This window comes from Pocillopora verrucosa, chromosome 6 (genome assembly GCF_036669915.1).
Source record: "Pocillopora verrucosa isolate sample1 chromosome 6, ASM3666991v2, whole genome shotgun sequence".
In the NCBI taxonomy this organism is placed as follows: Eukaryota; Metazoa; Cnidaria; class Anthozoa; order Scleractinia; family Pocilloporidae; genus Pocillopora; species Pocillopora verrucosa.
The window spans coordinates 19,866,660-19,894,328 of NC_089317.1; the positions used below are offsets into that span (position 1 = coordinate 19,866,660).

At 39.9% G+C, this 27,669-nt stretch overlaps 1 protein-coding gene across 1 annotated transcript in view; it reads left to right on the top strand.

Moving 5' to 3' along the window:
* Window positions 1–27,669, top strand: part of LOC131792493 (sortilin-related receptor) — a 48,018-nt gene that overhangs the window by 17,764 nt on the left and 2,585 nt on the right. Inside the window, exons 18-47 of the mRNA XM_059109876.2 lie at window positions 242–431; window positions 1,484–1,660; window positions 1,987–2,100; window positions 3,315–3,431; window positions 4,569–4,691; window positions 5,543–5,683; window positions 6,146–6,262; window positions 6,723–6,878; window positions 7,581–7,736; window positions 8,191–8,358; window positions 8,866–8,994; window positions 10,107–10,211; window positions 10,970–11,096; window positions 11,559–11,746; window positions 12,111–12,217; window positions 12,750–12,854; window positions 13,460–13,556; window positions 14,297–14,379; window positions 14,922–15,096; window positions 16,271–16,362; window positions 17,758–17,935; window positions 18,485–18,579; window positions 19,149–19,430; window positions 19,934–20,212; window positions 22,344–22,646; window positions 23,309–23,626; window positions 24,788–25,075; window positions 25,802–26,128; window positions 26,579–26,795; window positions 27,399–27,626. Coding sequence (XP_058965859.2) covers window positions 242–431; window positions 1,484–1,660; window positions 1,987–2,100; window positions 3,315–3,431; window positions 4,569–4,691; window positions 5,543–5,683; window positions 6,146–6,262; window positions 6,723–6,878; window positions 7,581–7,736; window positions 8,191–8,358; window positions 8,866–8,994; window positions 10,107–10,211; window positions 10,970–11,096; window positions 11,559–11,746; window positions 12,111–12,217; window positions 12,750–12,854; window positions 13,460–13,556; window positions 14,297–14,379; window positions 14,922–15,096; window positions 16,271–16,362; window positions 17,758–17,935; window positions 18,485–18,579; window positions 19,149–19,430; window positions 19,934–20,212; window positions 22,344–22,646; window positions 23,309–23,626; window positions 24,788–25,075; window positions 25,802–26,128; window positions 26,579–26,795; window positions 27,399–27,626 — 5,182 coding nt within the window. The remainder of the gene's footprint in view (window positions 1–241; window positions 432–1,483; window positions 1,661–1,986; window positions 2,101–3,314; window positions 3,432–4,568; window positions 4,692–5,542; window positions 5,684–6,145; window positions 6,263–6,722; window positions 6,879–7,580; window positions 7,737–8,190; window positions 8,359–8,865; window positions 8,995–10,106; window positions 10,212–10,969; window positions 11,097–11,558; window positions 11,747–12,110; window positions 12,218–12,749; window positions 12,855–13,459; window positions 13,557–14,296; window positions 14,380–14,921; window positions 15,097–16,270; window positions 16,363–17,757; window positions 17,936–18,484; window positions 18,580–19,148; window positions 19,431–19,933; window positions 20,213–22,343; window positions 22,647–23,308; window positions 23,627–24,787; window positions 25,076–25,801; window positions 26,129–26,578; window positions 26,796–27,398; window positions 27,627–27,669) is intronic.

Consider the following 27,669-nt stretch of genomic DNA (forward strand, 5'->3'; position numbering starts at 1 on the left):
AATCATAAGGCCCCACAAGCTGCGGGCTGAGAGGAAAAAGTAAGAAAAAGAACGGACGATGGTCATATGATAAAACGCTTATTGACTGAGTAAGTTCGGGCTGGACGGAAAATATTTAGCTATCGGTCACGAGACCTTGAGTTATGTTTTTCCCTGTCCGATCCCCCTTTAGTCATAGCGTACGTATTATTTTGTATATAAAGATAAACTGAAAGACCATAAACATTTCCGTGTTTCTTAGGTAATAACCAGCAGGGGACTTCCCCATCCGTACTCGATATCTGTGTTCAAAGATTCAATCTACTGGGATGACTGGTCAACGCAGTCGATTAAAAAGGCGAACAAACGAGACGGTGGTGCTCGGCAGACTATCAAGTCGGGTGTGCGTGGTCTTATGGACGTGAAAGTTTTCCACGAAGATGCCCAGATAGGTTAGTAAGGCTCGTCGTTTGTTGATTTGAAAGGAAGCGTTCAGATATGGAACGAGTTAAAGTGCAGTTAACCGTTCAACTCCCAAGATCTGGTTGTTAATTCTCCCCTCTAGCTGCTCTACCTTTCCTTGTAAATTGGTTTTGAGAATTTGGTGTTAGATCAAGATAATTTCTATCTGATAAGTTTGAGTATTCTCATTACCAATTTGGTGGATAATGTATGGATATTATGAGGAGGAGTAACATTTTAACCACTTTTGGGAGTGAAAGGGTTAAACTGATAAAACGTAAAGATTTTAGATATATGAAAATTCACATATTTGCACTGCGGTGGAAAGATGAAATTAAGGGATACTCGCAGCTAAGAACACTACTGAAACGAGTAGTTGTAAATAGGTTGTAATTAAGGATCCCTTAATTTCATCTGATAAAACGTCTTGTATTATGACCACTTATTAGAACATATGGGAAACAACTGAAATGTTTAAAAGCAGGTAAAGAATTCAAGTAATGTCGATGTATAAATTTCCTGGTAGACCCCATTTTGGATCGTATGATGTAACGGTTTCCTTTATAATCACGAAATGGCGCTTACAAAATTCTCTACAAAATATCCCCACACTTAATGCTCCATTCCCATTTATGTGAACAAAATTCGACCTAAAGGATCATTCTTAATAATTATTATCATTTGTTACACCTGTGAAGTTTTATTTCAACGAATTGGGTAATTTCTGGTCAAACCATGACGTAGCTGGTCCTAAAGTTACTACAGTCCTCTTACTTTAGCAAGTGCTCAAGCCTCGAGAAACTGCTGTATTTATGTTTTTACCGAAAAAATTTCTGGCGATAGAATTGAATCAATGTAATCACTATGGGGGGAACTGCAAACATACCCCTCCCCTAACCCAACAACAATCAACCAATAACAAGTTGGAGTTAATTTTTAGGGAAGGGGTAGGTGTGTAGATGATTAGATACTGATATTGATCCATAGAGTTCCTCTCTCTGGAGTGAAAGCTGACACTGAATATTTGGTTTTAAATCGTCAGGTAACAACTCTTGCTCTCAGCTCAAACTCTGTACTCACCTGTGCTTAGCAGTACCAAACAGCTATGCTTGTGCATGTCCCGATAACATGAGAACTGTGACATCTGTGTCTGGAATTGTGATGTGTGAATGCCAAACCGGTGAATACATGGACAGTAACGGAGAGTGTACCACAAGAAGTGAGTACTTTGCCATTACTGTGACGACGTTATTTCGTAGGGAAGATTTAGTCAGGCTCCCAGTCTTGCCTCCGTTAAAAGCTGTGTTTAGGAGTATCATGAAGGTACATTGGGTCAACCTGTAAGTTAACTGGATCGAAGCACTCTTATTAAAAATATCGTATTAGTTGTACCTAGAAATACCCAATAATAGTCAAATGTAAATCCCTGGGAACTCGATCTTCGAAACGTAAAACTTGATTTACGATTTTCGAAAACTTCGAGGATCGATAATCTATTATCAATCGATTACATGTTGTTGTATCAATTCTTTGTAACTTTTGTAGCTGGCACTTGTGATCCGAATGAATTCAAGTGTACCAACAGCAGATGCATCCCATCCCACTGGAAGTGTGACCATGACAATGATTGCGGGGACAATTCTGATGAACAAAATTGCCGTATGTAACACGCTTAGTTACTTTGAGAATTTGCATGATAAGCTGAATTATACACGTATTTTGATTGGTTCTTAACCCTTTACCCCCTAACATCAGTATCCACATTCTCTATACTATTCACCATACATTTCCCAAGGTGCTGACGAAGAGAATTTGTTTAATAATCAAGAGCTGCATTAGTTGGTGATCATTTCCTTAATGTTTGATTAAAGGGTGATATTGTAAGGAGAAATTAGATGCTAGTCACTCATAGGGGTTAAAGGGTTAACTGTGGACAGACGCGTAGCTGAATTCACCATCGACCACATTTTGCCCTTTTATCATTTGAAACAAGTAGATCTGTATGTTGCCGTGCGTCTGTCTAGTAAAAGATCATAGAACACGTCAAAATTTGGGAAGAACATCAGTGACTCACTCGACTGGGCGTCCTGTGCCAACTCTTTGTTCTTACCACATTTTGACGTCATCTGTGATCTGTCACTGAACAGAAACACGCCAGCATAGGATCTGTTAGTGAATTTGAAGAAAGAAAAATACCCACTTGAAGATACAGTTTGATTGCACTCCGAATTCTTAGCGGTAGATTTGTGAGAAATTTGTTAGACAGTAAGGAGAATTGATGTTGAGATCTTCGGAGTTTAAGGGTTTTTATTCCCCATTCATCACTTAAGGTACCATTGAGGATTCATAGTTTGCACTTTGAGTTTAAAGTCAAGGAAATCCTAAACCTAAAATATTGCTTAACAATACCTAAATAGCTGGCATTTGTTAATGTTAATCATCAGCCAGCTCTTGTTACAAGTACATTCTGCCCCCCGCTCCCCCCTGTGAAGGCAGGCCTTGCACCTTTGCTCACTGATACCACAGTTATGTAGCCTGCCATTAGCTGATGCTTCTAGATTCACGGTGTCGTGTTCAGTAGGAATTTAAACGTTTACATGAGTGCTGAGAGCGATTGATAGAAACGCTTCTGAAAAGTTAAATCCCGACAGGTGGATTACAAAAAATATTGAATTGTGTAAAAGATGCCATCGGACTCGTGCTTCAATTCCAGTATTATTCCCCCCTTGGCTTATTAAAATTGATGTTTTCCATGAGTGAAGACTTCGTCTTTTCAAGTAATAATAAATTCATATTGATTGCTATTTGATTATTTTCTTTGGATGTTAAGTGGTTAGATAAGCTAATAAAAGCATATAAATTTTGTTTTACAGCGTACGACACCTGCAGCTCGACACAGTTCACATGTGACAATGGCCGTTGTATCTCGGCGTCCTGGAAGTGTGACCACGATGATGATTGTCATGATATGTCTGATGAGAGAAACTGCGGTAAGAATGACCCTTTTTTGAAAAATAATTTTATGCTGGGAACTCTATCTTTTACTATACGCAATTGCTTTGAAATGTCTGATGAGAAAAACTGCCATAAGGCTGGCCTGAAATTTTAAGTTATAAGATGAAATGTTTACGCTGGCAACTTTTTCCATTGCCGTAATAATAACAATAATAGTAGTAATAATAATAGCAATAATAATAGTAATAATAGTAATAATAATGATAATAACAGCCTCAGTGCTTGCATAGCGCTTATCCAGTTCACTCTAGCCTTGCTTTGTCTGACGAGAGAAACCACCCAAGACTTACTTTTTGTGTTCAGATTTATTCGTTTCTATGAAGTTTTAAAGCAGACACCTTTATCCAATTCTGAAAGAAATTGGTTGTCAGTAAAAAGACTTCTGTACATTTGGAGATTGTAGTGTATTAGGACTGGCAAATGGCAAAAGTGAGAAAACTGGGAGCGAATATCAGTCCTGTTGGAATAGTCCTCACTGTGAAGGGAAACTCACGGAATGTTAGGTTAGCGAGAAAGGGAAAATCAAAAGAGCGATGAGAATGAACCGAAGGATTGACACCATGGCATCAGTATGGATATTCTCCTTACTTTCATTTATACATTTCCTATGCTGTCCACAAAGAGAATTTGTCTTAAACAGTTACAGAGCGTCTTTAGTTTGTGATCATTAGGATAATACTGTAAGGAAAAATTAGATGCTAGTCACTCTTGGAGGTTGAAGAGTTTTGAGTGGAAGGTGATGCCACGTATTGCAAAAAAAGGAACCAAACCGCGGCTTGGCTGTCATTCACCCCTGAGAGTGATTAGCATCTTATTTTTCCTTTCAATATCACCCCATGAGTCAAACATTAAGGACACGAGAATAAGGGAAGTGATCACTTACTAAAGAAGCTCTTGATTGTTAAACAAGTTCTCCTTGTCAGCGCCCTAAAAATGTACTGAGAGCAGTATGGAGAATATGCCAAATAAGTTTTGGGTGTAATGGGTTAGCAAGCTTAAGGACGTAATGATCATTGTAACAGTAACTACACCTCGCAATACATTATGACTAATATGATTGTGCCTGGTATAATGTAAGTAATTTTTACGTGTTTTATCTCTCCTTTATCCAGCGTATCCTTCCTGTGGACCAGATAAATTTACATGTGACAACAAACGCTGCATTCCAAACCGTTGGCGTTGTGATTTTGACGACGACTGCCGTGATGGCTCTGATGAACGGGGATGTACGCCAGGTAGAAATGCGTGGTGAATTTTTTTTCCGAAAGAGATATTATTTACCTTAGTTACCAGCAAACATTACAGACATAACTTTGTAATGGGTCCACGCATAGCTTGGGATGCCGTAACGTTACCTTCTAATAGTAAGCCTAGCTTACCTTAGAGTTCTATGAAGCTTAATGACACTGAGGTCATCAGAGCACGGAATCTGTATGTCTAAGGTTCGATTCCCCTTGAGTTCTCAAAATTCTGTTCCCCGGTCGTGACAAAACTAAAAAGCATCTTTCTTTGATGCCTACTGCACGTTGTCATCTGCGATCACAAAGAAACACGAGGCAAAACTATGTATACTTACGCTCACATTCAACATCCTTCGATAAATCACCTTTCACAACGGTATTTGACTTAGTGCTCATTTACCATGTTCATTGCATACGCTTCAGAACCTCACGGGTGATTTGTTACTTGGGCGAACGAACCAGAATTTTGACCGAAGCTGCCATGGTACTCCACAGTTAATACAATATGGCTCTGTTCAAGTAAACCAATTTAAGAGTCAGTTACAATCTACAATACAAAAAAGGAGGGTATCCCTCCCCTCCCTCCCCTCCCTCACCTCTCACCCCTCCCTCACCTCTCACCCCTTCCCCTCCTTCCCCTCCCTCACCTCTCATCCCCTTCCCTACCCTCCCTCCCCTCCCTCCCCTCCCTCCCCTCTCAGCTTCTTCTCTCTTTCCCCAAAAAGAAACAAACGAATTAAAATATTTGACCTTGAGAAGTATGCAAGGTACTGCAACATGGACATGATTGGCGGTGAATCATGCTTGTATTTTTTGTTAATATACATCCATGTGATTGTTTTCAGCACCAGTCACAACAGTAGGACCCGCATCCTGCCATTCATCCCAGTTCGCTTGCAACAATGGCCGATGTATTCCGAGCCGCTGGAAATGTGATGGCGATCAAGACTGTGGAGACGGATCCGACGAGCCAAGCAGCTGCAGCGGTATGTCAACTAGATTTCAAGCATTGTTCCCTTCATTTGCCGTACAATTTATTCCTTCACTTCTTCACCTTATCTAGTTCTCTTCTGTTTGTTTCGTCATGTTGAATCGTTATTAAATAATCTTTCATCGTTCGTCTGGCAAGGGTGCCTAGTGGCTTGATGGTAACCGCGGGCGGGCGGGGTTGGAAGCAGGGTGAGGGTTGGCGTAGGTAACTGGCAATGACACCCTCTCGAAGAGAAGTATTGCTGCTAATCACTGCGGCAGCTATGCGATTCAGTCGTTTATGCATAATGATTCCACATTTCGGGCAGTGAGGTTGGATGAGTCTGGGAAAAAAAAGGTATTGTACTTTACAGTCGAAGAAATTTGGGGAAATTAATTTTTCTATAACAGTTACTTTTGTGAATTACTCTTTTGAAGTATCCGTTACAGAAGTCTTCCTATTTCTATTCATTCCACAGCACGCACATGCTCCTCAACGCAGTTCAGTTGTACAAATGGACATTGCATCCCTGGTTCATGGAAATGTGATGGGGAAAATGACTGCGGGAATGGTTCTGATGAACAAGGCTGTACCTGTAAGTTCGCTGTAGAGTAATTTTTGATTGCTTATCTAAAGCAGTCCGGTATTCAATTGGTTTTACCTTATTTCGCTTGTTGATTGTTCCAGAAAGCTCGTGCCATTCGCTCAACTAATCAGATGCAAAGCTAAAACCCATCTCGACTTGGTCGCCCGCGATTTTGTTCATCCTGAGTTCTCTTTGACTCTCTTGAGATCCCAGTCTCTCGTACCAGTCTCTCCTCGATCCAAAATCATTTCGTTCTAGGCTTTTTTGGTTTCAATTTTACTCTCTCTAGTTCTTAGCTCTTCTCGTTCTTATCTCTTCTCGCCCAAAGCTCTCCCTCCCAAAAGTAAGAAGTAGTTAAATTAAGTAAATAGGAAAAGAGATAGCTAATACTGCCTGTGGCTTATCCACAATTTTTGCCGAGGATCAATTTGTCAGCTCGTTTCTCGTATCTTCTAATCTTTTTTTGTAGATACAACTCGTCCACCCGTTTCTACAATACCCTGGACCCCATCTACGAACTGCAGCAGTTGGGAATACCAGTGCAACAATAGACACTGTGTTTTCCAGTGGGATGTCTGTGATGGTGTCAATGATTGTGGAGATAATTCAGATGAGTGGTACTGTGGTATGTATTTGGATAGGAGATCACACACGGAAACTAAAGCAAAATAGCGCTATTAAAGGTCCCGTGGCTTGACATGTTACTTTACAGCCAACCCTTTCGTATGCAACCACACTGTGTGTGCTTGGTTCTGGAAAAAATCGGAGGAAATAAGTTAATACAGTCAAACCTGCATTGAGCGGGAGTGGGCGGGGTGACTCCTTAATACAGGTTCCACAGATGAGGGGTATTATAAACAACGATAACGACGCCACTTTATGGCATGGTTGACCATTTCATGTACAGAATCTCGCTCGAAAGTACCAGTTACTTTGATAAGGGGAGAGGAGCATCGATTTACGATTACCTGAGAGATTATTCTTAGTTTTGAGTGGTTGTGCTGTCGGTGACCGTTAGACTTGGGTGGAGGACAATAAAAACAGGCCGTTGGGCGACCACGACCGCTTAATAGAGGTGAAATTGACATTAATTAGGGGAAACCGCTTTATACGGTGCCGCGTAATACAGGTTGGACTGTAAGTCGAACAAACAGGAGCTATAGTTTAAAATTTATCGCATCCCTTCGACCACAAAATAATGCTTGAAGAAATATTTTGCATCCCCGTATGATTGTGTTGTTTGCTAGGGAAGGGTTATGTCCAAACTCTGCGGAATGCTACATGCTGATAGGCTTTTTAATAACATCTCAATCTTCCCTATTGGTAGGTACAACTCGAACGCCTTCTGTAAATACGACAACATCACCACATAGACCCTGCCATTTCTGGGAATTCACTTGTGATAGTGGCCAATGTATTAACAATGGATACAAGTGCAATGGGCGAGATGACTGTGGGGATAACAGTGATGAAAGAGGATGCTGTGAGTAGAACTTCCTCTCTTTCTAAAGTGAACCCACATTGTTGTGTAGAAAATCAATGGTTTGCATAGCGAAATAGGTTTAAAGTTGTTCTCCCTGCTCACTCATAATCAGTTTCCAGATCATCCAGCTTTTCATCTTAGTCTTAAAGTGTTGTAGAACTTCTTCGTGAATTCTTTTCACTCGAATCCTTGAAGTAACTATAACTGGCGACTTAGTTACCCAATCAACTTGAAACTCAAGAGGACAGTTTAAAAGCATGAAGATCACCGCCTCATAGCGCTCTTTCACTGTGTTCCTCAAGATCTTTGCTTTCGGAAATTACCAGTTAATGCACTCGGAACATTTTCATTTATCATGAATTGAAATTACACATCAATCCCAATGTTCATGCGAAAGAAAATATTTATTCATAACTGCCAGTGCTCAAAATTTTATTCTTTCGCCATATTCTAGCTGCTCACGTAACAACAGTGGCGCCCTCCACTGCCCCGGCACCCTGTCCAAATGGCTGGCTTCATTGCGGACAAACAAAGTTTGTAATCTGCATTAAAACGGAGTGGTTGTGTGATGGACAACCTAATTGTCCACAGAGTTGGGATGAAAGGCCAGAGAATTGTCCAAGTATGATTTAAAATTTTTTCGTCATACGTTAATTTAGTAGTTTTTCTTTTCCTGAACAGTTTGTTCTCCGGAAATCTGAATTTACCATCTTATTGGACGTCGTATATTTAATCACACTACGGATAACTTGTCTCCTCAGTGCTGATTCTTCAGCTTTTTGTTGGATTTTTGTTCCTTTCCCATATGTTTCTTAAATGTTGCTCTTTCTTTTCTCTCAGTTATCTTTTCTTGTAAGATAAATTTTTGTATCCCTTCACTTTTTTCAGTCTACAACAAGCATCCTATCAAATGCGTTCAATGATATTTCCTTTTGAGGTAGCCAACATATTACCATTTTTGTCATCGCATAAAGTTCTCGGACGAATTTCCTTTGCCATTTGAAGATCTCCTCAAATTGCCCTGTTTGTTCAATGTCCTGTTCGAAAAAAAGTTTTTTTTTTAGTTGGTGAAACGTACCCTAACATACCCACTCACTAACTGAAATTGTTCTCATTACTTTACTCAAAGAAACTACCAGAGTACCCATCACGTGCTCAAGTGACCAGTATCAATGTACTAATGGCGGTTGTCTTCCCCGCTCTTTTGTGTGCGATGGAAGGGATCAGTGTGGTGATGGTTCAGATGAGGCCGGCTGTGGTAAGAAGAAGGATACAACACATTTTGTCTCCCTCAATACGTTGTAATGAATTGGTGCTGAAATGTGGCATGGTCATTTGTGTCTCCACCAGAAGGTCCCTTTGGGTGGGGTGGGTGATGATAGGGGAATGAAAAGTTTTAGTTTGATTAAACAGAACCTGATTTTTTTATTCGAGGATTGTATCGTCGTGGGGAGACCTTAAGTGAGGCTCGTTTACAACTTAAGCTGGAAAATAGTCGTGCAGAGAATGAAGTTATTGGCCAAATTGAAGTGAAGACTTGGCAACATTTTCTGATCTTATACCTTGTTAAAAAACTATAATTGTGACTTCTTTGTTTTGCGTCATGTTCTTCTGACGCGCCTCTCTCTCGAGTGATGGTGAAATCATAGTAAAGTAATCTCAACAACCAATCAGAACAAAAGAAAGGATCACGCGGAGCCAGTAAGAATTCAAATTAAACACATGAAGATAGCCTGATGCGTGGGAAAGTAGGTGTTCACGTAGCGATTGGTTTTAGTACTCCATCTGTTTGGTTTAGAAGGTGGAGCAGTCCTACAGACGAACCACGGAATCAGAGCTCAAAAACGTTAAAAAACAGCAGCAATACTATAGTAAAATGGCCGCATGTTGGAAAAATCCAAAATTGGCACGGTTTTTTCTCCTTAGGTTAAGACGTAGAAAGTAGAAAAGTAAAGCTTTCAAATATTTCTGCAGACCGTCTTACTGTAGGGGTTTTAAAAATCTTTTTAACACCATAATTTCATCCTTGAAGACCACTCACCGAAACTTCTGTGGTCCTATCGCGAATACGGATTTCGGGCAGGGTGATGCAAGCGACTGTTCTCCATCTTGAGCTTTCCAAATAAATTGGCGCCGCGTTAATAAATGTGTCACTATACTGTTATTTTGGATTCACATACGAGTATGTGACGCACAGATTTAGTTCATTACTATCGTGAAGTGTACCAAACCATCGTAGTCATATCTATTAGTGAAAGAATTTTATTAAATATGGAGTTTCGCTACGCACGCATATGTGAAAACTAAGGTATGCCGGTGTAAAGAATTGACCCTCGCCTTTTTTTTTTTTTTTTTTTGGATATTCTCTAGGAACTTGCTCAGGCTTTTGGTGCGACAAAACCCAGTGTTTACCTGTTTCACGGAGGTGTGATCACATCCCGGATTGCCTCGATGGTAGTGATGAGAGGAACTGCAGTGAGTACCCATTATAATTTCTGACTTGTTGTCGTATCGTCTTTGCGTAGTCTAGAGGTCGAAAGTTTTGGCAGGCGATAAGAATGAAAAAGAACTAAAACAAAACAAATCAAAAGCAAAATAGCAATTTAGCAAGAAACCAAACAAACAATAATCAAGGAAAAAGATAATGATCAGTTTGAAGAAAAAGAAACAATAAAACAACTAGAAAACGTTTTTATCGTTCATGGTTTTTGCAAATAATTATCGAAAACGGATTTTCTCTACAAGTCAAGAGAGTCGTAGAAAAATTGTTGCAACATTTGATTACTGAATTTTTTATTGAATGCTTTGCCAACTGACCTTTAAATGGTTTGCTGAAAACTTGGCGAGAGTATCATTTTTCGGATTAGCGTTTTTTCTCTCCTTTATTTTCTTGTTTATATCGTATTTAGTGCGATGTGCTTTTTTGGTTCAAGATATCACCTGGGAACTTATATCTGCGCTTTTATGATGAAGTAGCGGAACATCGATAAAGAGACAAATGTAATATGCCTACTCGTTGAGTCACAGCACAATCTATCTTTATTGAACCTTACTGATCAAAAGGGCTGAATCGATGACAAAATCAAATAAGAAGCCCCAACATCCCATTGCCATCCCCCTGGAATTTTCGTACTTCACGGTGGACTGCTAGCAAACCAATCAAATAGACATCGAAAAAAAAAGTTTTTACCAAGTCAGTAACCTTGTGTCTGGGTTTTTATGTTTTTCGTTAGGTACCAATTTGCAAGTTAAAGGCGTTCAAGTAAGTACTCTCTCTGCAACAAGTGTCCATATAAGGTGGAGCCCAATTTCTTACCAGCCCCCTGGAATGACTTTTACTGGGTACAGGGTCTCTTACCGGTGAGTGAACAAGAAGTAAATTATTTTAATGTTATGCTGCACAGGGCTGCCAACTAGTTTGAAACTAGAAGACATACAAGACATAGTAGGCAGCCAGAGGATTGCACATAAGATTGGGATCTATTCAGTTTAAATGTCCCAGGCGTTCCGCGACGTTCGCACAAACCTATGTGCAAATTTTGAACATGGAGTTTATTCTACTATCTAAAGCTGTGACTAGTAAATTATACATTCAATTTCATTGTAACGGGCAATGGGCTGCAGTGCAAATTTCTTTGACGGTATTTAAAATTTTTTCATCAGAATTTAAAACTGAAAACTAGTACACTGAAGTGAAAGTAGGCAGTTTCCGGTTCCTTTTGGGAGCTGTGGGTAAAACTTGTAATGTGTCGCAGAGGAAAACGTGTATCTTTTGCCAGACTTAAAACTTACCTCTTCCTTTGTGGATGTTTTCCCTATTAGAGCTGTCAGACTACACTCTGTGCCCATGTCAGGGAGCTGGCAGCAAGAGGAATCCCCAAACATCAACTATTATGTCATCAGATTTCTACAGCCGTGCTCAGAATATGAATTCAAGGTTCAGCTCCTTGTGAGCGGAGCTCAACCAGGGCCATACTCTTCGACCGTGAAAACGACAACTAAATCTATTAGTGAGTGTTATTAGTGCTCGTGAAGTGTGTGATTGCTTCATGGTTGCTCAGCTGCTCTAAGTAATGTAGATACATTCAACTAACTGATACCAAATAATCAATACTGTCTGAATAGAGCGTCTCTCCCAGTGAGAGAAGTGGTGAGGCGGGAGGCAGGGTGGGGGAGGGGGGTGGAGTGAACCAAAGACCCTTCATGCAACTGCAGTAGAAAGGTCCGGGGTCTGTTCACTGGTGTGGTGTGTGACTTTGCGTGGAAGTAATCAAGAATGAGATCAGCAATTTGTGCAAACTGCTTGGATGAGGTTGGCTGTGTCAACTTCATTCGATGCACAATTGACGGCTGTCATTGCTTGTTTTTTTCTAGGAACCAGTAAACCACAGCATGTGCGACTTTTGTTGGCACCTGACGATTCGTTGCAAGTTTCTTGGGATCCTCCAACCACTTACTGTCACCTTATTACGAACTATGAGGTAAAACAATCGTAAAAGGAATCGTGTGTTCATTGAGGAATTAAACATTTTGATGTTCAAATTGACAAATTGTTTTTTAAATAGATAGATATATTTATTCAATGATTAATTGATTGATAAATTCTTTGAGTGATGGATTAATTGACTGATCGATCGATTGACTGATTGATTGATTTATAGATTGATTATTGATCAATTAATTATAGATAGATTGATTGACAGAGTGATTTATTTATTAATTGATAGATTGATGATTGATCAATTGGTTGACTGACTGATTGATTGACTGATTGATTGATTGACTGATTGATTGACTGATTGATTGACTGATTGATTGACTGATTGATTGACTGATTGATTGATTGATTGATTGACTGATTGATTGATTGATCAATTGATTGATTGACTGATTGATTGATTGACTGATTGATTGATTAATTGACTGATTAATTAATCGATTGATCGATAGATTGACTACAGATAAATTAATTGATTGACGGATTGATTGACTGTTATTCATTTTTATTTACAGGTTGCATACAAAATGACCAGTGAAGCTGATTTCCATACCAAAGAAACTGGCAATGTCTATTCGCTTTCCCTTAATCTTACACAGGGAGTTCATTATAGCATTAAGGTGAGGAAATGGGTGTAAGTTCTTTCTTTACCTTTAAACTCCCACAAGTGACCAAGACAGACTTTCTCCTCACAACATTAATATGATATCAAGCATACAAGTAATGAGACTAAAGAAAACTAATAACTAGGGAATTGCTGATGTAATGCCAAATTCTTCGAACTAACACCTTAAGAATCATTGCAGACTGTAGGAGAATTATCAGTGAAATCTTGAGATTGAGAGGGTTAAGCGATAATGCATTCATACAGTGCAAATGTATTACAGACCTGTTCCGTGAGTGGCTGGTAAAGACCAACTTATGTTCAAACGATACTGAGAATTTAAATATGAGTAGAGAACAATTGTTTCCTTTGTATGTTTATAGTACTGGGATTATCCTCTCTGTTTTCTGGATTTTAACCTCCGTGAAAATGGTTAAATTTTCGTCCGCACTATGATTCGTTTATCCGGAGAAAAGTGGCGTAACGGTGTTGTTTTGATATACCACCAAATTATTTGTCACGAAGAATTGCATGGAAATGGAAATGAGAGAATTGGGCACCAGACCTTGAATGTTGAAGAGTTGAAATAAATAAAAGTGCGTTTAATTTTGTTTTTCAAAGGTGAAAGCTTTCACCGGAGACAAGGGTGGTGATGGTGATGGTGAATATTCCAAGGTGCAACCTGTGTATATTCCAACTGTAGTTCAAAAACCGACAGGTATATTTGGCTTCTTGTTAAGCCATTAACCTTTCATTTTTCCCTCTATTTGCGTTTTTTGTGCCAATGAAACTGAGTAGTAGTTCGATGCGTCTACCGTTTCTGACGGTGCGACATCTTCCCCTCCGCGTAATATGTGAATATAATACTGAGTTCGTGTTGTTGCTGGCGGGGTTTTCTAGCCGAGAGGACGTAGAAATGCACGTGCTAAGGTATTGTTTTGTCTATTGTATTGTATCTTTGGTTTCGCTGCGTTCTCGTCGCCGTCGTCGTCGTCGTCGTGGTTTTCTGAAAGTCCCTAGTGTTGATGGATGGGCGACGCTAAGAAGGAAAACGGCAACATTTCCGCCATTTTGCGCCTACCTGCTCTTTTGCTTGTCTCCATTGACATAGAACCTGCTACAGGTTACCCAGCTATCCGAACTTGTATTCTGTTAGATTGCTGACAGCAGCTCTCGGTTAGGCGGACCTTTTTGGGCAGTTCAGCTCAATAAGCATTTCTGTATGAAATTGTCGGTAATATTAACAATAAGAAAATATTTCTACTGGGCGGTGAAAGTAATCTGCGATTGCATCGGTTTTTCTTTACTTCGTTGCTTTGCGAGAAAAAAAAACTCTTGCTTCTTTCAAAACCTATCGGATGCATTATCTAAGACCATTGGCGGCTGGTAATTCGTTATTTCCTTAGCCTTGAGCCAGTAGTATGCATGCAAGACCAACTCTTTTCTATCGTATTTCAGCACCAGTAAAGAAACCGCATTACACATTTCTGAATGACACTGCAGTGACACTCGTCTGGGGAAATCCTACACATCCTGTGCTGGTATTTATCATATGAATGATATAAAGGAAATGAGTTCTTGATGTTTGGTCACCAGAGACCAAAATGTTACTTCTCAGTCAGTACTTCTTTCTCACCAATCCCGCCACAATTAAATGCCGCGAGAGTGGGACGAAGAAAAAATAATCGACGTCTCTGAAAGGAATCGAACCAAGGACTTCTGGATTAACAAAGTCTCCTTACCCCACCAGTCAGCTCCAGAGACTTTACCACACGCCCCACAACCAGACACGTGACTCTTCTACATTCCTCCCCACTTCACTCTGCTTGGATTATTGATGGGTACTGGTAATTGCCAGGGCAACTTGACGAAGGGTTCGATGTTAACAAATTGGACCTGGGATGTTTGTATGAAAAGTTAATCCCCTCATTTGCTACTGCAAAACACTGTGTGGTATTAGTCGTTTGCAAGGGGCTCTTTGAAGAGTGTCTTATTGGGCCCAAGTCTGAGAGGCCTTATTCATTACGCGAAGATGGACGGCGTTTTCTCCTTTTCATTTATTTATCTGTTTATATTTTTCTAGGGTTATAAAGTGTATGAGTTGACCACCGATGGCTCGATTCTCCTCGTTACGACGAGTCAACATAATTACACTGTTTATTCACTGCTCTCGCATAGCACATATTCATTTGTAATAACACCATACAATAAAGCTGGTGAAGGTCCTCCTGCGACTATAGAAGTAACGACTAATGGAGGTAAGCTTGAGGTGGCGGGTATGGTTGCTGTAACTCTTTGCTGGACAAAAAAAGGGTGGGTTGCGATTTAAATGGCTAGGATGTAATGATAATAGCCCTCTGTTTTTGCCTTCCGCCGACTGATCGCTGAAGGGCTGGTGACAAATCAAAAATCAAGGGATGTTCCCTCCTAGCCCCACCTCATTTGCCTCGCGCTCTTCGCTTGCGTCCCGAATGGTTTTGCGTTCGTCCTCTGCTTTCTCCTCATTTCCCCGTGAACTTGTCAAGAGAATTTGTCTTTTTATCGGGTCAATGTCATGTAGCTGTATAAGTAAGTGTCATATGTTCATCCCTTTGCTTAACAATGGATTGACTCTAGGAAGCAGAAGGATGAACCCTTAACACCCCAGCGACAGAGGGTACATTCTCCGTACTGTTCTCGGCGCATTTTCTATGTTACTGATAGGAATACTTTGTTCAGGAATCAAGAGGCTCTTTAGGTGCTGATTATTTTCTCCATTCTCATGATGTTTGATTCAGTAGTGGTACTGTGAGGGGAAAATTAAATGTTAGTCACGTTTAGGATGTAACCCTTAACTCCCTGAGAGGGGCTAATTTCTCCTTACGGCATCACTGCTGAATCACACATTAAGGTAATGAGAATTAAGGAAATGATCGCCATATAAAGAAGCTGTTGATTGTTAAACAAATTCTCTTGGTCAGTTCCATAGCAAATGTATAAAACAGAGTGGAAAATTCGCATACTGATGTTACGATGCAAAGAGGTAAAGGTTTGAGAAAAGGGAAGCTGTTCCTTCGTTGTGTTGTCAACTAGCTGCAGAATTCCTAGCTTGTCACGCTCACGACAAGAATCAGGCACCATCAATATTAACCTTTTTTCTAACCGAGCACGAGGGCTGCACTGGGGAATATTGGCCCAAGGTCGTGGCAGCTTGGATTGATCACAGAGAGGTCCGTACTAGAACGACCGAGGGCCAATATTTCCAACTACGGCTCGAGCAAGCGAGGCGAGAAAGTATTTTGAACGTGCTGGCTTCTGCGATCAAAAATTCACGGCTTGTGACCGTTATTTTGGAAACGGTCCGTATGGCAAAATCCCCACCAAGTAAGAACCAATCAGAACGCCCGATTTATATTTACCATATAATGATATTTCTTTCCTTTCCTTGATTAGGGAACCCTCCAACAGATGTAAAGGCGACTCCGAACAACGACACAAGCATTATTCTGTCTTGGAATGCACCACTGGGACACAGTCAGGGTGTGGTTAGTTACAATAACTTTTTTGGATCCCAAATAGGAGCTTAGTAATCTCTCTGTTCAGTTGTTGCATCGCTTATACCATGGCGTGGTCATTATTGCACTTAGGACGAACTTTTAGTTGCGTTCGACGAAGGAAGAACGCTTCCTAATCTCCTGGGCTACCTGTGATCGCGTAGGTGTCCTGTGCACGCAAGCGAAAGCTGACCCGTGTTTTTTCGTTCGATCGGCCGGCCGTTCATCTTTTCAGCGCCATTTTGAATGACGTCACAATTTCGTTGCGCAAAGGATGCTGCCTTGTGCATCGCAAAAAACAATATTTCCCCTTTGAAATGCCGAACGCACTTCCCTAATCTCCGATTACTACTAGTCTAATCATATATTCTTACAAAGATGGACTCATGCATCACTTATGATTAAACTTCATGTTCGCGTCTTCTGTGATCTTTATCTCTGAAACATACAAGTCAAATTTGCATCTGTAAGTTGGAAATAGTGACTTAACCTCTAACTCTAACTAAACTGTAAACTTCTAACTTTCACGAGTGACCAAGTCAGACTTTCTCCTTAAAATATCATTACAATACCAAGCAGACTAGTCATGAGAATAAAGAAAAATATCAATCAGGGAATTATTGGTTGATCCAATTCCAAATGCTCCAAACTGACATCATATGAATTGTACAGCAGACTGTAAGGAAAATTACTAATGAGATCTTGGGAGTTAAAGGGTTAAGCAGCTGATATCATTATTCCTGCTCTTACCTGACGTCTGCTCCCATAACTTAAAGAGCCAATTCATTTACACGAGGTCTAACCCAAGAGGATTATTAGTTGATTCAATACCAAATTCTTCATTCTAGTATCATAGGAGTTGTATGACAGACAGTAAGGAGAATCCCATGGAGATCTTTGAAGTGAAATGGTTAATTTTTTGGAGCTTGAGCAGACAATCGCAAAAAACTACTTCCTAAATGAAATTTAGGCCATGTTTGTTCTTAAACAAACAAAAGTACAGGTCAATGTCAGTATTTCAGCAACTGCGCACCTACCCCTCCCTTAGCCCAATAACAGTCAACTGATAACAAGTCGGGGCTTATTATTAGGTAGGGGAGGGGTAGGGTGCGCAGTTGCTCAGATACTAAAATTGATCTAAAATGTAACAGATGAAAAAAACAACAAGAACAAAAACAAAACAAATAATCGCCATGGACGAAATAAAACTGCAGAAAAATGTTCTTACTCAGCCAAAACTGTCTTGACCATTTCTTCCGAAGATAAGCATGCGAAAATGTCTCCAGTTATTGCAAAAACTAAAGAAATAAGTAAAATTTACATTGACATTGTTTTTGGTCTTAAGTCTCATTTCCCATAATGCTTTTTACTTTTTCCACTCCACAGAGATACTACATTTTCTACGGACGGGTGACCACTGGAGTCAGTTCACGGCCTGTGGGCTCCACAATGACTCGGAGATATGTAGTGAACAACTTGCAGCAGGAAATTGTCTACGTGTTTGAGGTGTCAGTGGGCTTGTTTGGAAAGCACAGTGAAGCAGCAAACTCTCGAACGAAAACTAGTGCGTAATTGTTCGCTTAACAGCTCTATAGAGTCGATTTGACCTTTTCATAATCCATCATTCCTTTTTTGTTTTCATTATAAGTACATTGGGTGCCGATTTCTCGCCTTTACTCATTGGTAAGGCGTTTTTAACATTGCTGACATTGTTATATCCAGAGATGTGACGTCGGAGGTTGTCTATCGTTATAAATTTTGCTTGAATGTTCCAAGTCTTTAATATACCATCTTTCTTTTTTTAGCTTTCCATCCTTGGCCAAATTTGATCATTCTTACTTTATTTTTTCCTCATCCTTGTGTTTTATCTTGTTGAACCAATATTTTTTAGTCCCAGCAGGTCGAATACGGTTTTCATTTTCCTTTCGGCCATGTCACACAACTTTACCCCCACCCCACCCCTCCCCACCCTCCTAAGTAGCTTGTTACTTTACGAAACAAGGTACAGCTGCGGATGAAATCGAGGATAAGTTGTAACGTCACAAAAAACACATGTAATTTCTTGACGTAACACTGATAGTGATCTAACAAACTTTCCGTTATAATTCACCAGACGCTGTCCATAGTCTTCAAGCTCGCCTTGTCAACTCCAGTAGTGTGGTTCTTACTTGGGAGGTACCAGTGAATGCGAGTGTTAGTAAAATTACTGTAAGTACCAGTCCCTCTCACTGTAGTAAAACTTCCAGGCAACCCTGTTGATAATAAAAAAATGACTTTCGTGGTCAAAACTGTAGGGAAGTTTTAATCTACAGATGCTGTAACTCCTCTGCGCAAGTGTTTTTTTTTTTTTTTCCTAGTTTCTTTATCTTTACCAGCATCCCCTGCAATCCTTGTGATCCATCTTGCACATCCCAGCACTCTTTTGCACTACTTAGCGAGAAAGAGGGAGGGAATTATATTTTAACAGACTAAGGTGTCGGGAGTATTACGATATTGTTCGCCCTACCAAACTAAACATCAACCTTTTGTTAGCCTGTGTAGCACATCTGAATGAACATTGAAATTACAGATAGCCAATCAACACTTTTATGATGGGAGAACTTCTATCAGATAGTTATCAAAACTAGGAAGCGTTTTGGTGTCTCAAATTTATTATTGAGTCAACCGAACTAGTGTAATTTATTACGGTTGAGTACAGCACCCAGCTTTTCTAAGTAGCTATATAGAATAATGAGTGATTTTCGTTTTTCCTTAGTTTGTCTTGTTTTGTTTTCCAGGGATACCAAGTGACGAGGATGTACAGGGAGGAGTCCGGTACTAACACTGCTACTCGATCCACCAACCAAGCTACTTATGAGTTCAAATACCTCCCTTTTGATACCATCGTCACTTTTGAAGTGAAAGTCAAATACGGCAACCGACTTGGCATGGGTTTAAGCACCACCAAAAAAACTAACCCATTCACGGCATCTGTTAGGCCATTGAGGATACGAGTCGTAAACGACGTTGTTGAACTGTTCTGGTCTGCACCAAGAACGATCAGTAATAGTGCTCTAAAGGTAATAAGCTGCTGTTCTTAACTCCATGTTAGAACAACCCGATCTAGGAGATAAGTGTACCAGTTACACTGACGAGTTTTATTCAGTCCATGACAAGTTGAACTCTGTTAAATGTAATAGTACCAAAACAGGTGTGATTTTGGAAAAGGGACTTGGGAAACATTTTTCATAATTTTCATATCGACTGTTTAGGGAAAAAAATCAAGTGGTGTACATCTCTGATGACATGAGCCTCGCTACTTTGAATGATGATTTTCTTCTTAACTTTGCCTTGTTTTCTCTTTTCGGTATGAGGAGTATTTTTCCTCATGATAAATTGTCGTTGTTGACAAAGTCTTGTTTTACCCAACCTTTGGCTCCGGTCAGAGTCTTACGGGAAGCAAATTGACCTTAGCCCAGCTCCCTCTTTGACAGATAAGAGCTTTTTTTCCATCTCCTGTCTCTTTCTTAATGACACTGGGTTATTCGTTTATTAATTATTTTGTTTGTTTTGTTTTGTGAAGCACTATCAGGCGAATTGGACATGCCCCTCGTGTGTTACGAAGCATGGTACAAAAACGGTTGCTACAACTTCGTGCGTGTTTAAACAGTTGGAGCACTCCCGAAAATACACATTCTCTGTAAAAGCAGTGACTAAATTTGGCGTTGGGGAAGCCTCGATTGTTACGGCCACAATAACCCGAAACTTTGGTGCCGTTGGCAGGTTGAGACAGTTTGTGTCGGGAAACAATTTAACACTTGATTGGGATGTGCCATCTGACGTGGAAAAAAAAGATGTTCAGGTACGGGTCGTTCAAAACAAGATTTAAAGGTTGTTTATATATAGGTTCACTGCAGTAGTAATTTCATAATAGTGATAATAAAAATGATCAAAGTGCTCTGTGAGCAAGCTCGTGAATTGACAGATGACTTACATGATTTTTTGGAATATGTTTAATGTTATCTGATTTTAGGCAAATTTGTGGTTGATTGACATATTTAGAGTACGAGCATTAGTTCAGTGCTCGCTTATGTAGCATAGAAACAAAGTAACATTGGGATAAGAAGGCATTACAATTGAAATGATCATGCTGTTACACTTGACAAGGGTGGATGGTGTCATGTGTTTTAAAACTTATATCATTTCTGTTTCTGGTTCAAAAGAAAAGGTTGAAAGTAAATGTGAGTGAAAAGTGAAATTTACTGTCTATCATTGTAAATATTGGAAAATCAAGGCAATACTGTCTTAATGAAAACATGAATGATTCCCTCTTTATCAAATGAGACAAACGGGAACGAGTTTTGAGAGATATAACAAAGCCCAGACTGCCACCGTCATTTTGGATTTCCACCTGGGTAGATTTTTGTCACGTGCTAGGCAACGTATAATCAAGAACAAGATAGATTTTCATTTCAGGCCTATTTATCAATTTTGTGGTGTATAACTTTCGCATTTTAGTACGTGATATTTATTTTGAATCTTCAAATTGTCTTGAAACTTTGAAAGAAAATTGTTCTTTAAAAATTCACTGAAAATCAGTAGCCAAAATTATTTGTTTAGGTGTTATTTTACTTTCGTGTTAACCTGTAATTTTGTCTGTCGCTGGCACCTCTTGTTGCTTCAGAAAAAACACACGTTACGAAATGTAACGATCGATTTTGTCCTCAATCTCACGCCATCACAGAAAAAGCTTTTGAACGCTTGTAAACTCGGAGCGCTTCGTTGTAAGTGATATTTTCATTGAATCTTCGGATTGTTTTCAAGTTCAAGGATTGTAAATCATAATTTTATGAAAAACGAAGGTTGTTCTCTTATTTCAGTGTGAATCCTCACACACGCCTGCTAGTCGCTGGCGCCGCTTGTTGAAACGAAAACGAAAAAAAATAAACTCTTCTAAGATTATCATTGGCTTATTTTTCACCCCACCACTATTCTTAGCAACAAAGGTCGCAATTTCGTTTGTTTATTACTCGCCAAAAGCCTAAAATCGAAAAAAAAGTTTACAGGAATCGAGTGAGCGAGCGAGTGCCATTCCCCACATCATATCTACAACTCGCTCTTGCGCATGCGCGCAATTCACGAGTTAAAAATGATATTGACGATGACGATGGTGATGAAGATGACGATGGCTAGGGCGATGATGACGATAGCGATGACGATGATGATGACGACGATGACGGTAGCGAGGACGACGATGACAATGGCGATGACGACGACGACGATGGCGATGATGATGATGATGATATTGATGTTGATGATGATGATGATGATAATAGTAGTAACATTAAATGATGATAAATAATTAAAAATGACATTTTATAACTGATATACACTGCAAATAATCTAACTGTTAACACCCTTTTGGTAAAACTTATTAAAGCCTTTCACAACTCTTAAAATTTAGCTATAAATACACCCACAAACGGAAAAAAAAAGTGAAACTACTTCTAGCTGAAAAACTTGGAAGTCTTCAAGTGAAAAATCGATTGATTCGTCAATGTTTCATTTTTTGATTTGCTTTATTTTTTTTGCATAATGCCTTTAAGTGAGGTTTTAAATGAAAAATAAAAACTATGCATTCCTTTTTATTTCTGGATTAGCGCCAATCGTCTCCGGTAAAAACAGCCCAGTTGTTAAGGGAGCTCTGTCGCTTATTCTATGACAGAATTTTAGTACAGGTTCTTGTAATTTGCGCAATGATAACAGCCTTTCAGTCTTTTGGCTAGTAGTTTTTCTTAAAATAGGAGCAATCCTTATTAAAACCTCTCGTAGTGTCCACGCTAAATAGGATTTTGGTACATGTGTCCCTTTTTCAGAGGTATCCGTTGATGGATACGGAGAAAATTTGAACGCTGGCTGTTGTCGCGGAAAGTTCATAGGGCGAGGTGCGACTGACCATTCTTCTTAGATACTGCTCTGTCTATGTTTTACAGGTCTATGAAATCAGCTGGTGTGAAATCGGAGACTACTCATATTGCTGGCATACCAACTCAACTAATTCCACGGGTAATGCAACTCAGTTCATGACACAGGTGCTCGCTGGCTACACGTACACTTTTTATGTTCAAGCTTACACAGCCTATGGAAAAGGGAGAGCGTCCAGCATTCAAGTCATAGTGCCACCTCTTAGTCTGGTGGTGTGGAATGGTCGCGGAACGCGGACGGGCGGCAATCACGGATTAGAAGTATATCTGACCTGGAGGCGGCCATGGTCGGTTAGGCCTGGAGACAAAATAGTGAGTGCATGCTTTGTTCTTTGTTTTCGCTTTTGGTTCCTTTGGTTTTGGATTATAATTATCATTGTTTATCACTATTAAGATGATGGTTGCTGGGAATGCCTCCATTAGCAGTAAAAGTTTAGTACAAGGTACTACTCACAAGTTTTTTAAACACGACCGATTTATTCCCTCACTTCTTTGCAAACTCACGATGAAAATACGCATGATTGCGCTAACATGCCCCAATCTGTCAATCTTAAATCTTATCTATTCTCGGCCCCGGTCTCCTACATGATTAAGATTGTAATCAGTATCGTTTGACGAACGCTTGTACTGTATTTATTGTGTTGGTTGTGAGTTTTTCTCTTTTTCCACGTTTTGTAACGTCTTATCGAGAGGCACATGGAATCAACACTTTAGTGCTTCTGCGATAGTTGGTGTGCGCTTATGTCTGCTTCTTAACCCTGTGACCCCTAAAAGAGGATAGTATATAATTTTTCCTTGCATTATCACTCATGAATCAAGCATTAATGTCACTATAATAAAGGAATTTATCAAAACTAAAGCCCTTAAGAAAATGTATCGAGGAGAGTATGGATGGAAGGGTGTAAAGGGTTAACAAAACCAATGAGGAAACGCAACACAGTCTTACTCCTCTCTCTATCTGTTTTATCCGATAGCAATATGAAGTGGAGTGGCGCTGCTCATCAGGATCAGGAAGGGGTTTCTGTTATTGGTTCTACGCTTGGAACAGCATCGTTGTGAATACAACCTCCGCAAAGCTGAATATGACATCCTTTGGAGTAACTTACATGTTCAAAATCACACCGACCATCCCTTCACGAGGGAAAGGAAAGCCCTATTCCTTAGCTGTCACTATGCCTGATTTTACTGCATCCATTGGAAATTTTACTTGTTGGGCTGAAAGCGCGTCAAATGGTACTCGTCTTGAGTGTCACTGGTCCCGTCCCACGGGCTTCGATCCATCTCGATTCTATGTAAGTGATAACAAACTGAATCTTAGCGCTTTTCGATTGAATTTTTTAGGGTATTTAAAACTGAGTAACGAAAGTAACACAATATTGCATCGTTTTTACTTTAATTCGCTCTGTGATTGGTCTAAAAACTTTGCGTCACCCTCAACCAATTAAATGCAGTCGACGCTGGTCAGATTTGGTTGATCTTAGTTACCTACGTTTCAGGCACTTTGAGTCCTCATTAGGTCCCAAGGAAATTTCTCTTTCTCCTGATTGGCTTAAACCAAAGTTATCTTAACAGCCAATCATAACAATCGTCAACACGGTGAGGATAAAGTGAGAATGCAGAATCATTTTAAACTTGCGTAAGCTCGTGTTTTTTTGAAGGTAGGAACTGCGTTTGGACTCTATCCATCTCAGCGAATTAATCTCGATTGCTTTTCCTCTTTGCCGAAGAATAACATCTACAGCAATTTTATACTGATTCTCGAAAGTAATCTAGGATTTCTCTAGTTTTGCTGCACTTAGCTGTGATTTTCCCATAAAGTTCGCACCTCTCTCCCTCAACCAATAATATGAAAAGCTAAATTTATCGCGACTCGGTTGTTGGCGTTTTCCCGCGCTTTAAGCAGTTTGCCAATTTTTAGCTCAGAGTTCCCATTGGCTAATGACGACTGAAATCTTTGTTCTTATTGACCACTCGGTTGTTGGCGTTTTCCCGCGCTTTAAGCAGTTTGCCAATTTTTAGCCCAAAGTTCCCATTGGCTAATGACGACTGAAATCTTTGTTCTTATTGGCCACTCGGCTGTTGGCGTTTTCCCACGCTTTAAGCAGTTTGCCAATTTTTAGCTCAGAGTTCCCATTGGCTAATGACGACTGAAATCTTTGTTCTTATTGGCCACTCGGTTGTTGGCGTTTTCCCGCGCTTTAAGCAGTTTGCCAATTTTTAGCTCAGAGTTCCCATTGGCTAATGACGACTGAAATCTTTGTTCTTATTAGCCATTTTGACGTTAATTTGGTTTTCATACACTCACTGAACGCTTTCTTAGCACTATTTTTATCAGTGTTTATTTAGCCTTCATAGGCTCATCTAAAATGATGGCCTGAGCCTTTAAAATAATCACTTGTCAGTTACAAGGCTCTAAGAGTCACTGTTGTGTGATTTAATTTTGTTTTTGGTAGCTCTACGACTTCAAATACAGGTGTGACGATTGTCTTTATGGACATATCGTATACAAATCCATCAGATCTATAAATCAAACCTCGGTCAGCATATATGTGGATAAAGGTCAACAATACACACTTTGGAACAGAGCTCTTGCATCATATGGATATGGAACTCAAGCTCAGACAACGGTTCTTATTGGGTCCAATTTACGACCTGTGAGAAGTTTGAAAGCTGTAATTGATCCAAAAAAGAAGACCCTTGTGCATCTGTCATGGAACGCCCCAATCAACACGTTGGTTAAGGTTTGTAGTAACCCTTTAGCCCCTAAGAGTGACCAGCATCTAATTTCTCCTTACTATATCATCCCTGAATCAAACATGAAAGTTATGGGAATAGAGGAGATGATCACCAACTTAAGCAGCTCTTGACTGTAAAACAAATTTTCCTTGTCAGCCTCTTTGGAAATGTATGGAAAACAGTATATGCATACTGATGATGAGCTCAGAACAAATTATGAAAAATGTAGGGTGGAAAGAGCTGATAATTGATCTGTGATAAACTTGGAAATGAAAGGGTTAAATCAAGGAATACAACAGTGCTTGGTCTCCAGAGTAGCTTATTCTGACGTCGTCAGAAAACGAGGTCGTTATTGTACTTACGATGTGATCCCGAAGTAATCGAAAAAAGCTGTGCGTTAAGTATCCATGACATCCTGTTTTGGTTTTGAAGAAAAAGCGACCTGAATATTCACAATAATTCCAAAAGTCTATTGGTTTTGTCACGATACAATTTACCTAATTTCCCTCCCCCCCCCCCCCCTCTTAGTCTATAGTATTCGTGTAATTCCTCCACATTGGCAGTCGGTTTTCTATAGTCCCCCTTTCATACTCTGTTAGCGACGACTGATCTCCCCTCCGTTCACTCCTGAAAACCGTGTGATTCCTCTTTCTCCCCCCCCCCAAAAAAAATCCCCGACCTTCCTAAGGCGATAAATGACAACTGGTCCCCTATTTATTTTTTTCTTTCAGTTTTACATCTTAATTATTGATTGTCCAGACTGCGTTTCATTTACAACAATCAGAACACAGTTGAAAGATACCAAATACGCCCAAACCCTCCAGTGTGGAAACAAGTACAGGTTTACTGTTAGAGCACAAACCACGGCCAATGTGCTGACCCAAGAGAGCAGCCATACGCTAGAAATCGCACCACCTGTTGGAAAAGTAGAGAACTTTTCAGTCACGTCTAGTGATACTCACAGGGATAATAGTACTCACAGGGATGATATGGTGGCGGCGAAATGTTCCGTGATGAAGTGGGCCCCCCCTAAGGAAAACGATTCTTCTAGTGCACAGGTATTGTGAAACTGCCCCAAGAAATGCCCCCTCTAAACACTTACAATACCTTTTGATGAGCTGAGTATCTTCCCAATAATGGTGCTGCTCGACTCATAATCTATTTTTACTCTGTTAAGTGAGGTGTTGTCCTTCCAAGGCTGAACTCTGATGGCTAAAAATGCCATTGAGTAACGATAAATAGCCTGTATAAATAATCGCTTTTTTAATTATTGCTAATGTCCTAACGCACTTAGACATTTAAGGAACAGTCTGCGCAAAATTATTAATTTTGAGTTTTTTGCTGAAAAACTGAAAACTTCGAGCGAAGTCAAATAAAGAGTAGTCCCTCCTTTTCGCGAAGTCGGTCGCACGAGTTAAATAAATCTGCAAAAAAAAAAAGTGTGTTGGATTATCAACCCCGGAGTGTAACCCAAAGTTTGATACTTATGTTAATATTATCTGTTTCAGTGGACGGGTTATCAAATTGCGGTGCGGACCACAGATGCGTTAAAGAATTTCGTAGAGGTCACCAAGATGTCAAAAGAAACTCAGAATTATTCTGTGTGTGATCGTGAGGATAATGAATTGAAAGCTGGAAAGGAATATGTTTTCGAAATCCGTGTCATCGTGCCCTGTGGCTTTGGTGCAACAGCCATGTTGCGTGCTCGTCTTGGCAAAGGTGAAGGTGAGTATTGCTTCCTTTTAGTATGGTTTCTTCATCAATTTTTGGCTTTGATTTTAATCAGGATCTGAAATCAACTGTTTTTTTTACTTCCTTGTTTTCATCTAAGTAAGTTCGTGTGAAATTCATTTGGGAGGTTACAAGTGTTTTTTGCGTACATGCCTCACTGTACTTAGCCACTTTTGACAAACTTCACAATTGTAACCATCCTCCCCTGCCTCCCAAAAGAATTTTGCCAGAATGGAAACAGGTAGCTCTCGCTAACCGAATTTGTCTGTTCTCTTGACTGATAAGAATTTATTATTGCTGGAATCTTGACGCTTTCGCAACGTAAATTATAAAAAAAGACCTCAATAGCTTTTAAGAAAGTAGAACTTTGCCAAAGAATCTCCTTATGTGTACTTGCCGGTTAAGTACACCCGAATTCAAATCTTGGTTTTTTTCTTTTAAGGAAATGTCAAAGAATTCTTAAAGCCAATACCAGTTGCAGCTCTATATGCATTAAACGTTGTAGATCTTATTCGACTAAATGCGGTATCGTATTGCATTTATCGTACTCCTTCTCTTCAGCAGCATTGTTTAAACTCACCGTCGACTCTGTTTTAGGTTATATTCCAGCTACCGCCTCCCCTCCATCCGCTGGAAAACAAACGGGGGGGGAGAAGAAAGGTATGAGTCCCGTGATATGGGCGGTACCTGTCGCTGTGGTTGGACTGATCCTCGTCTTGGTCATGACTTACTTCGTTCGTAAGTCGCGTCGACTGGAGCGCTCAATGTTCGCTCTTATGACAAGGAGGACCATTGATGACGAGGGTGGAGTCACATTTCATTCAGGTACTGATCGAAGGACACTTCAGTGTATTTAACGGTGACTTGA